At 46.5% G+C, this 14,982-nt stretch overlaps 1 protein-coding gene across 1 annotated transcript in view; it reads right to left on the minus strand.

The window, feature by feature from the left end:
* MTMR12 (myotubularin related protein 12) overlaps positions 1–4,041 on the minus strand; it is a 79,744-nt gene extending 75,703 nt beyond the window's left edge. Inside the window, exon 1 of the mRNA XM_088465107.1 lies at positions 3,853–4,041. Coding sequence (XP_088321233.1) covers positions 3,853–3,933 — 81 coding nt within the window. The 5' untranslated portion in view covers positions 3,934–4,041. The remainder of the gene's footprint in view (positions 1–3,852) is intronic.
* Between the last annotated feature and the right edge of the window lie 10,941 nt (positions 4,042–14,982).

The raw sequence follows: 14,982 nt of genomic DNA on the forward strand, positions 1-14,982 counted from the left end.
GGCAGTGGTCAGGGGTAAAGCAGGAAAGTAATGGGCAGACAGTGAATATAGAGGCAGTGGTCAGGGGTAATGCAGGAAAGTAATGGGCAGATAGTGAATATAGTGGCAGTGGTCAGTGGTAATGCAGGATAGTAATGGGCAGACAGTGAATATAGAGGCAGTGGTCAGGGGTAAAGCAGGAAAGTAATGGGCAGACAGTGAATATAGAGGCAGTGGTCAGTGGTAATGCAGGATAGTAATGGGCAGATAGTGAATATAGTGGCAGTGGTCAGTGGTAATGCAGGATAGTAATGGGCAGACAGTGAATATAGAGGCAGTGGTCAGGGGTAAAGCAGGAAAGTAATGGGCAGACAGTGAATATAGAGGCAGTGGCCAGTGGTAATGCAGGACAGTAATGGGCAGGCTGTGAATATATTGGTCAGGGGTAATGCAGGGCAGTAATGGGCAGACGGTGAAAATAGTGGTCAGTGGTAATGCAGGACAGTAATGGGCAGACAGTGAATATAGAGGCAGTGGTCAGGGGTAATGCAGGAAAGTAATGGGCAGACAGTGAATATAGTGGCAGTGGTCAGGGGTAATGCAGGGCAGTAATGGTCAGGCTGTGCATACAGTGGTCAGTGGTCAGGGGTAATGCAGGGCAGTAATGGGCAGGCTGTGAATATAATGGCAGTGGTCAGTGGTAATGCAGAGCAGTAATGGGCAGACAGTGAATATAGAGGCAGTGGTCAGTGGTAATGCAGAGCAGTAATGGGCAGGCTGTGAATATAGAGGCAGTGGTCAGGGGTAATGCAGGACAGTAATGGGCAGACAGTGAATATAGTGGCAGTGGTCAGGGGTAATGCAGGACAGTAATGGGCAGACAGTGAATATAGAGGCAGTGGTCAGGGATAATGCAGGAAAGTAATGGGCAGACAGTGAATATAGAGGCAGTGGTCAGGGGTAATGCAGGAAAGTAATGGGCAGACAGTGAATATAGTGGCAGTGGTCAGGGGTAATGCAGGACAGTAATGGGCAGACAGTGAATATAGTGGCAGTGGTCAGGGGTAATGCAGGACAGTAATGGGCAGACAGTGAATATAGTGGCAGTGGTCAAGGGTAATGCAGGAAATTAATGGGCAGACAGTGAATATAGAGGCAGTGGTCAGGGGTAATGCAGGACAGTAATGGGCAGACAGTGAATATAGTGGCAGTGGTCAGGGGTAATGCAGGACAGTAATGGGCAGACAGTGAATATAGAGGCAGTGGTCAGGGATAATGCAGGAAAGTAATGGGCAGACAGTGAATATAGAGGCAGTGGTCAGGGGTAATGCAGGACAGTAATGGGCAGACAGTGAATATAGTGGCAGTGGTCAGGGGTAATGCAGGACAGTAATGGGCAGACAGTGAATATAGAGGCAGTGGTCAGGGGTAATGCAGGACAGTAATGGGCAGACAGTGAATATAGTGGCAGTGGTCAGTGGTAATGCAGGACAGTAATGGGCAAGCAGTAGATATAGTGGAAGTGTTCAGAGGCAGTGCAGAGCAGTAATGGGTAGGCAGTGGATAGAGTGACATTGCTGAGGGGAAGTGCTGGGCTTCAATGGGCAAGCAGTGGATATACTAATACTGGTCAGGTGTAATGCAAAGCAGTCATAGGTAGGCAATGAATATAGTGGCACTGGTCAGGGTTATTTCAGTACAACATTCATCAGGAAGAGGAAATAGTGAGAGGAGACGTGCGTGTGGGGACGAGTAGGGTCAGGGAGGAGTAGAGTGTCTGTGGGTGAGTGGGGTAGGGAGGAGTGTGTCTATTGGTGAGTGTGGGTGCGTGGGGCCAGGGGGGGGAGGAAAGTATGTGGGTGAGTGGGGTCAGGGAGGAGTGTGTCTATTGGTGAGTGTGGTAGGGGCTAAGTGGGGGAGGAGAGTCTGTGGGTGAGTGGGAGGAGAGTGTGGGTGAGTGGGGTCAGGGAGGAGGAGAGTGTCTGTGGGTAAGTGAGGTCAGGGAGTGTCTATTGGACGAGTAGGGTAGGAGAGTATCTGCGGGTGAGTAGGGTAGAAGAGAGTGTCTGCGGGTGAGTAGGGTAGGAGAGGAGAGTGTCTGCGGGTGAGTAGGAGAGGAGAGGAGAGTGTCTGCGGGTGAGTAGGAGAGGAGAGGGTCTGCGGGTGAGTAGGAGAGGAGAGGAGAGTGTCTGCGGGTGAGTAGGAGAGGAGAGGAGAGTGTCTGCGGGTGAGTAGGAGAGGAGAGTGTCTGCGGGTGAGTAGGAGAGGAGAGTGTCTGCGGGTGAGTAGGAGAGGAGAGGAGAGTGTCTGCGGGTGAGTAGGAGAGGAGAGTGTCTGCGGTTGAGTGGGGTAGGAGGAGAGTGTATGTGGGTGAGTTAGGTCAGGAAGGAGGAGAGTGTATGTGGGTGAGTGGAGTCAGGAAGGAGGAGAGTGTATGTGGGTGAGTGGAGTCAGGAAGGAGGAGAGTATGTGGGTGAGTGGAGTCAGGAAGGAGGAGAGTGTATGTGGGTGAGCGGAGTCAGGAAGGAGGAGAGTGTATGTGGGTGAGCGGAGTCAGGAAGGAGGAGAGTGTATGTGGGTGAGCGGAGTCAGGAAGGAGGAGAGTGTATGTGTGTGAGCGGAGTCAGGAAGGAGGAGAGAGTGTCTGTGGGTTAGTGGGGTAGGGGGAGCAGAGTGTCTGTGGGGTAGGGGGAGCAGAGTGTCTGAGGGTGAGTGGGGTAGGGGGAGCAGAGTGTCTGTGGGTGAGTGGGGTAGGGGGAGCAGAGTGTCTGTGGGTGAGTGGGGTAGGGGGAGCAGAGTGTCTGTGGGTGAGTGGGGTAGGGGGAGCAGAGTGTCTGTGGGTGAGTGGGGTAGGGGGAGCAGAGTGTCTGTGGGTGAGTGGGGTAGGGGGAGCAGAGTGTCTGTGGGTGAGTGGGGTAGGGGGAGCAGAGTGTCTGTGGGTGAGTGGGGTAGGGGGAGCAGAGTGTCTGTGGGTGAGTGGGGTAGGGGGAGCAGAGTGTCTGTGGGTGAGTGGGGTAGGGGGAGCAGAGTGTCTGTGGGTGAGTGGGGTAGGGGGAGCAGAGTGTCTGTGGGTGAGTGGGGTAGGGGGAGCAGAGTGTCTGTGGGTGAGTGGGGTAGGGGGAGCAGAGTGTCTGTGGGTGAGTGGGGTAGGGGGAGCAGAGTGTCTGTGGGTGAGTGGGGTAGGGGGAGCAGAGAGTCTGTGGGTGAGTGGGGTAGGGGGAGCAGAGAGTCTGTGGGTGAGTGGGGTAGGGGGAGCAGAGAGTCTGTGGGTGAGTGGGGTAGGGGAGCAGAGTGTCTGTGGGTGAGTGGGGTAGAGGGAGCAGAGTGTCTGTGGGTGAGTGGGGTAGAGGGAGCAGAGTGTCTGTGGGTGAGTGGGGTAGGGGGAGCAGAGTGTCTGTGGGTGAGTGGGGTAGGGGGAGCAGTGTCTGTGGGTGAGTGGGGTAGGGGGAGCAGAGTGCCTGTGGGTGAGTGGGGTAGGGGGAGCAGAGTGTCTGTGGGTGAGTGGGGTAGGGGGAGCAGAGAGTCTGTGGGTGAGTGGGGTAGGGGGAGCAGAGAGTCTGTGGGTGAGTGGGGTAGGGGGAGCAGAGTGTCTGTGGGTGAGTGGGGTAGGGAGAGCAGAGTGTCTGTGGGTGAGTGGGGTAGGGGGAGCAGGGTGTCTGTGGGTGAGTGGGGTAGGGGGAGCAGAGTGTCTGTGGGTGAGTGGGGTAGGGGGAGCAGAGTGTCTGTGGGTGAGTGGGGTAGGGGGAGCAGAGAGTCTGTGGGTGAGTGGGGTAGGGGGAGCAGGGTGTCTGTGGGTGAGTGGGGTGACTGAGGCGCTGGCCGGCAGTGAGGGGAGGAGAGTAGCACCGGGGCATGTTGCACCCCGTCACTCACCTCCGGCATCAGGTAGGACACAAATGACGGCTGTAACTGTTTTGGGGACTTCAGAGCCCCTCCCGGTCCGAGCCCCAGCATGTCCCCGGCTGCCGGTCGCCGTCGCTCTCCTCGGTTCAGTCAGTAGTCAGTGACAGTCGGACAGTGTACAGCAAGGCACCGCCCTCTCCAGCAAATACCCGGCCACGCCCACTCCCGCTATCATTGGCTCAAAGACACAGGCAGGCACCGCCCTCTCCAACGGATACAACAGACACGCCCATCTCGGCTGTCATTGGCTGTCACCCAGGACAGAGGGCGAGCACGAGCGTCTCCAGGAAACGACGCCTGATTGGTCTATCTGCAATGTTGTTATTTTCCTCCCGTGGTTGGGACGATGCGGCTCTTGATTGGCTGAGAGCGGGACCTGATTGGAAGGGGGGGATATGTTTTAACCGGGTTATATTATATACATACGCCATGCGTTATATAGTCCCACGGAGATACTGGATGGTTCCACATGGTGTGTAATATAGTGTAATGTGGGAAAGCTGGTCTGTGGGAAGAGGTGGCAATGTTGGCCAAGAGCTGGAGTATGAGGGGATTTCAGTAGTTCATGGTCACTTCTCCCATAGGGACACCCCAGGCTGGGCTCTGGGCAAATATCTTACATTACAACCAGTGACATGTTCCTCACCCCATGGGCAGACCGTAGAGGGGCGACAGGGAGTGTTTTTGGAGAGGCGCATTGAGATGTAAGGAATCGTGATGTTTTAAGGACTTGTATTCTCAACAGCATGGCGAGACACTACATGGCCAAAAGTATGTGCACCCCCTGAACATCACATCCTGGGGTTCTTGTTGGATATACATTTCAAAACCATGTATGGAAATTGGTCTTTTCCCTGTTAAATCAGCCTCCACACTCCTGGGAAGGCTTTCCACTAAATTTAGCAACACGGGCCTGATTCGTTACCGATCGCAACTGCAATGACGCACACAATCGGCCGATTGTTGCGTTCTGCGTATGCATCGTAGTGAACCAGCCATTGCAATCAGGGCTGCGATCGTAGTGACTAAGCAGACCCATCGCAGAGTGATTGACAGGAAGTGCCGCTTGTGGGTGGTGACGGGGGGGGGATGTTGCAAACTGCAGGCGTGCCAGTTCATTTGAACATCGTTGGATGGGCGTGCATAAATTATTCCCTGCGATGCCTTACGCAGCTTGAGTACTCACTGCATGCAACGAGGTTAGTAATTCCTGAGTAAGGTCAGACCTTGTGCAAGTGTGCATGAGTCTGCGATGGTACTCGATTGTTCCGATGGTTTTGCAGTCTTGATAAACATTACGGATGTGTGTAAGGTAAAGTGGGCGTCCTTATGTAGTGCTGCGACGGCAAAGCGATCGCAGTGGATTAGCATACTATCGCAGTTGAACTGCGTGCGTAATCGCTATTGCATTTGCAGTTGCGATCCATAATGAATCAGGCCCATCGCTGTGTGGATTCACATCCATTCATGTTGAGCAATAAGGTCTGGCTGTGCATAGGGAGGGGGGGGCAGTGCCTTGCTGAAACAGTAAAGGGTCCTGTACTGTTACCACAAATTGGAAGCACACAGTTCTCGAGAATGTCAGTGTATGCCGCAGCATTCAGATTCCCCTTCAGTGGAACTAAGGGGCTCCAGGCCATATAATGCAAAACAGCCCCAGTGTACATTCAGCAGCAAAAAGTATGATCCTGGCATACGCTAAACCCAGGTTCGTCCCTCAGGCAACCAGGTGGTGAAGCATGACTCATTACTCCAGATAACAGGTTTCCACTACTCCAGAGAGTATAATAGCCACCTGCTTTAGACCACTCCTGCTGACGTTTGTCATTGCACATGGTGATTGGAGACTGATGTGCGGCTGCTGGGCCATGGAAACACAATCCATGAGCAATTATTTTGCTGGCGTTCCTTCCATGGGTAGTTTGGAACTCAGCAGTGACTGTTGCAACTGATGGAAGGGAAATGTTATTTTTTTACATGCTACAGAACTCCACGGTCCTGTTCTGTAAGCTTGTGTTGCCTACTACCCCACTTTTGAGCTGTTGCCTCCAGGAGCTTGGTTCAGAGCTGCACGCGATGCCAATGTTTGCGTAGTTGCCTGATTATTTGCAACTGCATATTGCAAAGCTTAATTTTCTATGGTGTGTAAGGACGCATCAGTCGTTATTACTACATACACAGACGCTGAGAGCGGACGTCTCAGTCCCTGCACCTTCGGCCGCGGGGATGTACACCAGGGAAAGAATTTGTAAAAGCAGATGGGCGACCGCCAGCAGACGCTGCTTCCCGCGTTTCTGCGTCCACCTCTTAATCAGGCCCTAGATGTCTATGCTTCAAAAGTTCAGAGATACCACTTGCGGTTGACTGTTGGCATCTCTAGAAATGCAGAAGTTGGCTACTTTTTTTTGATTCCCAATCTGCCTCTGATGATCTACACTGAGGGGGTGATTCTGAGTTGGTCACAAGTGCCCGATCTGGGGGTTTCTGGGTGGTAACCGGGTAGTTGTGGTGGTGGTGGAGAATAAGGAGGTGCATAACAGGTGGGGGCATGTTGGTGCCAGCGGCTGCATCTAAAGACGTAGTTCCACTTACACCGGCGACCATGGTCCCTCAGACATTCCGCAGTGCAATGCCCTATGATGTTGCCCATTGTCCGCCGATAGTGCATCTTTGTACGCCCATCGGCTGCATCTAAAGACTGGGTGGTAATTGGGTGATGGTGGTGGGGAATAGGATGTGCCTATCAGGTGGGGGCATGTTGGTGTCAGCGGCTGCATCTAAAGATTCCATGGTCCCTCAGGCGTTATGCGGCTGCCATAGGCAGTTGCATTGTCCTATGGTGCGGCCATTGGATTCGCAGCGCTGCGGGTGGGCGTCTCAATAGGACGACCAGTAACGCTGCGACAAATATAGCTACTGCAACTGCTTCTACCTCTGAATCACCCCCTGAGTGTTTTTCCTCTCCAGATATTAGGGGTATGCAGGTACAGTAAGTACCAAAACATAAGAAAGTTATATAAATGAGATATTAAAAGTAGATGTTACCACATGGGTATTGTTCCTGAGTTAATTTAGCATTACCATCACTGTCATGAGGCAGGCTGGCTGAGAGGATCTATTTCAGTCTAGGGTTAGAGCCTAACGGACCCCTAAGCAAGGTCTGATACACAGATAATCTATCAAAATACTAATTAGCAGAAGTAAGGTATTGGGGCGTAATAATGAGGCACTTGATCAGCATCTGAAAGTATGCTTATATCGGTAGGCTCAATTCAAATATGACACCAGCATGACATCATCCACAGGCATCTGTCCCTTTAAATCTCCCAAAATGGTACCAGACCTCCCCTTACGAGAAGCGTAAGCCCAGTGTTCAGGAAGTACTGGCTTCTGGGAGAAGAAGAAACTTGTCTTCAGTGGGGAACATGGGTGATCCAGACACAATGCCCCTGCCAGACCAGGTATGTTGGCACACTTCGCCATTTTGCGATAACATTATATTAATGATGTTTTATAAATAGCTATCATGGCTACAGGGAGACCTCAGTGACTGACGTGTGTGGTTGTTGTGGTACATTGGACAAGAGCTACCACTCAACCTGCTGATATTTCATAAGGAATAGTGTCTTCAGTGCTGCTGACATGGAGGTCTGGAGGAAGTCATCATCAGCCAGGGGAAACACTGAATATAAAAATTAGGAGCATCATACAGTATATGACAATGGACTAGGGATGTGCAGGCTCGGATAGGTTCGAATTTGCACGCCGAGTTCGGATTTTTCCCTCCAAAGAACAGGACTCCGAAAGAGGCAAAATGTCATCTTGCATGGACAAACATCATCATTCCTGGACTTTTGTCCAGGAATGATGATGTTTGTCCATGCTAGATGACATTTTTGATGACATTGATGATTGTCCATGCAAGATGACATTTTTTTAATGTCATCTTGCATGGACAAACATCATCATTCCTGGACATTTGTCCAGGAATGATGATGTTTGTCCATGCAAGATGACGTTTTGCCTCTTTCTGAGTCCCGTTTTTTGGAGGGAAAAATCCGAACTCGGCGTGCAAATTCGAACCTATCCGAGCCTCCACATCCCTACAATGGATTAATTAAATTTTTAAAGCGGATATTCATTCACTGTAAGTATTTTTTATGACTCTCTGCATACCTTTTTATTTTTTTATTAACAGTTTCTTATATAGCGCAGCATATTCCGTTGCGCTTTACAATTGTAAACATTAATAGAACAAAACTGGGTAATAACAGACAGATATATAGGTAGGAAGGCCCTGCTCGCAAGCTTACAATCTATAGGGAAATAGGCATTGATACACAAGGATAGGTGCTATATATTGCATTTTGGTCCAGCTAGAATGCACAGTTTCTTGGTTGGCTGCATGATCCAGTCACACAGGAATGTCGACCAAATGTCATAAGGATGTGAGAGGAAGACGATGTGTGAGATTGTGTGTGGACTGTAAAAAGGGGATGTAATTAGATATGGAAGCTATGAAGGTTATGTGGGAGGTTCTGGAATTTGATAAGCTTGCCTGAAGAGGTGAGTTTTCAGGGATCGCTTGAAGGATTGGAGACTAGAGGAAAGTCTTATTGTGCGAGGTAGCTCATTCCATAGAGTGGGTGCAACGCGAAGAAAGTCCTGTAACCGTGAATGGGAGCAAGTAATGCATGGGGATGAGAGACCCAGATCTTGTGCTGAGCGGAGAGGTCGGGTTGGGAGATATTTTGAGATGAGTGAAGAGATGTATGTTGGTGTGGTTTGGTTAATAGCCTTATGTGTAAGTGAAAGTATTTTGTATTGAATACGGTAGAAACTGGCAACCAATGGAGGGACTGACAGAGCGGGGTAGCAGAAGAAGAACGTTTGGCAAGGAAGATAAGCCTTGCACCTGCATTCATAATGGATTGTAATGGTGAAAGCCTGTTTTTGGGAAGACCAGTAAGGAGGCTATTGCAATAGTCAAGGCGGGAAATAATAAGTGCATGGATTAGAGTTTTTGCAGTGTCTTGTGTGAGATATGGTTGAATTTTGAATATGTTTTTTAAATGTATGTAACATGATTTTGAGACAGATTGAATGTGGGGAACAAAGGACAGTTCAGAGTCAAGGATGACACCAAGGCAGCGAGCTTGTGGGGCGGGGTGGATGGTCGGGGTATCAACAGTGATAGAGAGATCAGGTTGGTAACTGTTATTGGCCGGTGGAAATATAATTAATTCTGTTTTAGAAATATTAAGTTTCAGGTGGCGAGATGACATTCAAGATGAAATGGCAGAAAGACATTCAGTGACACGGACCAATACAGATGGAGATAAATCTGGAGAGGATAAGTAGATTTGAGTATCATCCGCATACAGATGGTACTGAAATCCAAAAGAGCTGATTAGTTTGCCAAGAGAGGTGGTATAGATTGAGAATAGCAGAGGACCTAAGACAGAGCCTTGCGGTACTCCAACTGATAGAGGTAGCGAAGAGGAGGCAGAATCAGAAAAACGAACAGTAAAAGAGCGATCAGATAGGTAGGAAGAAAACCAAGAAAGAGCTGTGTCTTTAAGACCTAGGGATTGCAGTGTTTGTATGAGAAGAGAGTGGTCAACAGTGTCAAAAGCAGCAGAGAAATCTAGAAGAATTAGGAGTGAGTAATGGCCTTTAGCCTTGGCAGTGACAAGATCATTTACTACTTTAGTCAGTGCTGTCTCTGTGGAGTGTTGGGAATGAAAGCCGGACTGAAGTGGGTCCAATAAGTTATGTGAGTTAAGAAAGTGTGTGATGCGGGTGTAGACAAGTCTCTCAAGTAGCTTGGAGGGGCATGGGAGCTGGGAGATAGGACGGTAATTTGAGAGAGTACTAGGGTCAGAATTTTGTTTTTTCAGAATGGGAGTAATCACTGCGTGCTTGAACAGTGATGGAAAGTTGCCAGTAGAGAGAGAGAGATTACAGATTTTAGTTAGGGTTGGGATAAGCACAGGAGACAGAGCTTTACTGATTTGTGAGGGTATAGGATCTAGAGGCGAGGTAATAGAGTAGGAGGATGAGAAGAGTGTAGATACTTCATCTTCGTTTGTGAGATCAAATGAGGTGAATGTGCCAGAGGGTTCAGGTAGGGAGTTGAGCAGGTCACTAGCTGAGGAAGAGCCTACTATTTCATTTCGGATCTTATCAATCTTGTCCCTAAAATAGGAAGCAAGATCTTGTGCACAGATAGTAGCAGGTGGTTTGGGTGATGGAGGGGTAAGAAGCAGTTTAAATGTATTAAAAAGTCGCTTGGGGTTAGAAGCTTGAGCAGAGATTAGAGATTGGAAATATGTTTGTTTGGCAGTGTCCAGAGCAGTACGATAAGAGTTGTAGATAGTCTTATATGTGAGGAAGTCACTTGGAGTATGAGACTTTCGCCACTGACGTTCAACTTTACGCGAGAGTTTTTGTAGATGCCTTGTTAAGCTAGAATGCCACGGTTGACGTCTAACTACGTGGTGTGTGATGGGTAGCTGGAGCTACTTCATCGAGGGCTTTTTCTAGAATCTGGTTTAGGTGTGATGCAGCAGTCTCAGGAGAAGTGAAAGTTGTAGAGTGGTAGATAGTTGTTGAAGGTTAATGGCATTAATATTTCTACGGTTTTGGGTTTAGGTTTGGTTGATTTCAATGATGTTGATGTAATGGAGGAGAGTGTGCAGGTGATAAGGTTGTGATCTGAGAGAGGGAAAGGAGCATTAGTGAAATCAGAAACTGAGCATAGTCTGGTGAATACAAGATCAAGACAGTGGCCCTCCTGATGAGTAGAGGAGTCAGTCCATTGGGAGAGGCCAAGAGAGGATGTTAAAGAGAGTAGTTTGGAGGCATGAGGAGATTGTATACTGTCAATGGGGATATTGAAATCACCCATAGTGATGGTGGAGATGTCTGAGGATAGAAAGTGAGGGAGCCAGGCAGAAAAGTGTTCCAGAAATTGTTGAGGTGGCCCAGGTGGGTGATAGATAACAGCAACTCGCAGAGAGAAAGGAGTGAAAGTCCTGATAGAATGTACTTCAAATGATGTAAATGTGAGTGAAGGTACCTGTGGGAGAACTGTGTATGTGAAAGATTGGGAGAGTAATATTCCTACCCCACTTCCTTTACAATTACCAGGCCTGGAGGTGTGTGAGAAGTGTAGGTTACCATGTGAAAGTGCAGCAGGGGAGACAGTATCTGATTGTGTGAGCCATGTTTCTGTTATTGCCAGAAGGGTGAAGTTGGTTGAAATAAATAGATCGTGGATGGCTGTTAGCTTATTGCAGACAGAGCGTGCATTCCATAAGGCACATTTTAGTGACTTGGATGGTGAAGGGAGGCATGCAATGTTTATGAGGTTAACTGGATTTATAGTTACTTGTGGGTTGGGCCTGGATTTGGTGATATGTCACCAGCTAATAGAAGCAGCAGAAGAGAGATATAAATATAATTGTTGGATTTGTCCGAAAGATTTTTATGGCGACAGGTTGTAAATGTTATTGTCAGTGTGTATAGATAAGTTAAAAGCTCATGTGTGTTCATAAGTGGAGAGTAGATTAATGAGGCAGCAATATGTACAGAAGGGTGAGCTGCAGGAAGAGTAAAGGATGTAGTAGCCTTAGAGAGGATTCCATGGAGTGAGATTATAAAAAGAAGTTTTTGATACATTGTCTTTTTTTGTATTTGGAAAAAATAAAATTTTCTAAGTAATGGGTTTGTAATTACCTGATCTTCAATGTTGTTCCTTCTAAACAACTACCATTTGGCCAACATGGCACTCACCAAGGGCACCAATTGAGGTGTGTGGGGGGGAGGGGTAATGGATGCTGCCAGACCAAGTATGACTTTGGCAGTATCGAGGCATGGTGTCTAATGGACCCCCTGATATTCACCAAGAACCACCTCAAGCCGGCATGGGAGCCCACAGCTCTAAACTGCCCCCTATAGGTGACAATGTGGGAGTACTGGTGTGGTAAAGAATCAGTAGGCAAGAGATTGGTCAAGTAGAGAAAAGTCAGGTTCTGTAGCGGAGGTTGAAAACAGACAGACAAGCAAGTTGTGTCCCCGATGGTTTTATTTTACACTTGCACTGCAATGCAGAGCTACTGGGTACTGCACCGAGGCGCTGCCAGCAGCTCCAAGACGGCTTACAGACACAACACACAGAGCACAACACACACAGGCCGATTTATTAACATTATTTTTACTAAAATAAAGTGAAAAAGGGTGTTTTCAAACCCCTTTCACATTTTACAAGTATTATTATACACATTAATTTAGTATCATATAAATTTACTAAAGGGCAATTGGAGTAGAATTCGTAAAAATTCTACTCCAAATCCTAATTATCACATATTTTTGGTAAGCAGATCGCATTTCCCATAATTGTAATGGTAAATGCCATCAGCTTGAGATTTATTAAAAATAAAATGTGAAAAATACCGGGGGAAAGGCCCTGTGATAATAGCACCACCTGGAGGTGGCGTTATCCAGGCATTCCCCTGGGTTAAAATAAGATGTTCCAAGGCGCTGTCAGATTTAAAGTTTAATCAGTAAGTTAGAATGCTATAAAAAATTGTATAATATCATATACATACATGAATACAATGCTAAAAACAAGTATTAACAAAAATATAATCTATGACCATGCCCCCCCTCCTATCAAGAAACAGCTCTAGGGTTGAAACCAAACAAGAAATATCTTAGAGTTCAATAGGAGCAGTATCCTGCTTTAACCTGATTCCAAACATAAAAGCCTCTGTGTCTACATATATAGACAAATGTATCCAGTTAGGTCTTGCTTTAATCCAAATGGCAACATAATATTCCTTTATGTCACTTTGATAAGGAGAGAAAGTATATATAGAATGGCTGGAAAATATATTGTTCAAATAATTATAGACAATGTCATTCAACAATCATAGACATCTCCCAGCGTAGCCGATGTAATAAGCCTAGAAAAAATACAGTGTAGCGCTGGTAGACAACAAAATAAATTTAATTAGCACAATAAGACATACGTGCACATAGATATAAAAAGAATAGATCCTGATCAATATAAGGTATGATTAACCAAGCTGCTATAATAAAAATAGTATATAGGGCGGAGGTTCTTGCAATAAATTCCCTCATACAAGTAAGTCCAGGATTGGGAGCAATAGAATGTAAATGTCTCACCCCAAAATAGGCTCTGCAGTATCTTATCCACAGGGCACCAAGGAAAAGTTCCAATAGATTCTACCTGTCGTCGCTGGAGTAGGGAGGATAGAAAACACAAACGTGTGAGTGTGCCGTGGTATAATTCCCTCTTGGGTCCGTGCGGCTCACTTGAAGCGGGGATAATGTCTCCGTAACAGACTCCCAAAACTTCTCCTGCCGTGACAGTGGAATTGCTGTGGAGGCCAACGGGGCCCGAATAATGTCCGCTATGTCCACAGTCTCTCCCCAAAGTGGACTTGTGGCCGGATTACCTCCAGGTAGGCTCCTGTGTATGATTAGCCGACAGGGCTGGACAGAGAGACGGGAACTGACCGCTGGATGTACTCCGTGTGTACTCCGTCTGCGGCTGCTGCGTGTCACAGCTGAGATGTTTTCCCAAAGTGCCGGTGTGGAGTGAGAAGAAAGGTGATGAATAGGCAGAGCTTCTTACGTATTACAGCGAGGTTCAGGATATCCCCTATGCCTTAACGCGTTTCTCGGGACTTATCTCCCGGTCTCATCAGAAGGAGGGAGTAAGTGTTTTGCAGTATTGGATCAGGTATATATAGGGCCTGTAACCACACCCCTTTGACTTAATCAATTAGTGCACACCTGTATCAATAAATATATATACATATATAAAAAAGTTAAATCAAACATAAAAAAGATGAAGGAATACATAAAAATATATATACATTTTAAACATGAATATTACAAATACATTTATATAAATATATAGTAATATACACAGAAACACAAAGTATAAAAGGAGACCAATTTAGTCTCTACCCGAAATATATTATTTATTCATATAACACTGATGGTTATGATCATATGGAATGATAATATGGCGAAAGAACTCAGAATCTAGATGACTATATCTGAGGAAAACCATGGACATATTCATAATCTTGTTATCATGCTGGCTCATCCACTTCTACCCACCCACAGTAATTGATATTATATGTGGATGGATAAGTATACGAGGCAGATGATTCAGCAAAGACAAACAAATAACTAAAAACCTAACTATCAGACAGGGGAAGAGGTTCTGCATCTAAATGTTCTGAAAATGTCCCTATTGCAGGAAAGAACTATGTAACGCATAAATAAATGGAAAATATAAATGTCCAATTTACAGATGCTAAATCCACAAATCAACTACTGGAATAATTAATGCATTTAAAGGGATCAATTCAGAAATCTAATTCTATAGTCTCGTTATGCCCTTCGGGAAAAAGAGTATGCATAATGTGAATCCAGTATGCTTCTCTTGCACAAAGTCTACTGTATCTATCGCCTCCCCTCTGTGTGGGTTCAATCTTCTCTATTATTATTGCTTTAAGAAGTTTTGAATCAGCGTCATGTACTTTCAAAAAGTGACGTGATAAACTGTGATTTTGAAAACCTCTTTTGATATTTCTGCAGTGTTCAAGGTATCTAATTTTAAATTTCCTAGTAGTGCGTCCAATATATTGTTTTTTACACGGACATGTGAGAAAGTAAATGACATATTCTGTTTCGCAATTTACAAAGGTCTTAATTTGATGTGTTTCACCCGTGGCTTCACACAAAAAGGAATTAGCCCTATTCCTTCTAAAGGTACATGTCATGCACATTTTGTGATTACATCTAAAGCATCCCACCGGTTTTGAAGCCCAGGGTAATATTGGTAGTATCTGATTAGATACCACATTTGTTTGTCTTTTAAAATGACTAGGGGCTAGCTTGACTTGTAGATTATCTGCCTTTTTGAAAATTACAGTCGGTTGATTACTTAATTCCTGCTTTAAAATTGGATCTAATTGCAAAAGGTGAAAATTTCTCCTAAGGACAGCTTTGATTTGGTGAGAGGCACTGTTTTGTTTGGATACAAACACAATGGAT

Source organism: Taudactylus pleione, unplaced genomic scaffold, assembly GCF_031769625.1.
Source record: "Taudactylus pleione unplaced genomic scaffold, aTauple2 ptg001846l, whole genome shotgun sequence".
In the NCBI taxonomy this organism is placed as follows: Eukaryota; Metazoa; Chordata; class Amphibia; order Anura; family Myobatrachidae; genus Taudactylus; species Taudactylus pleione.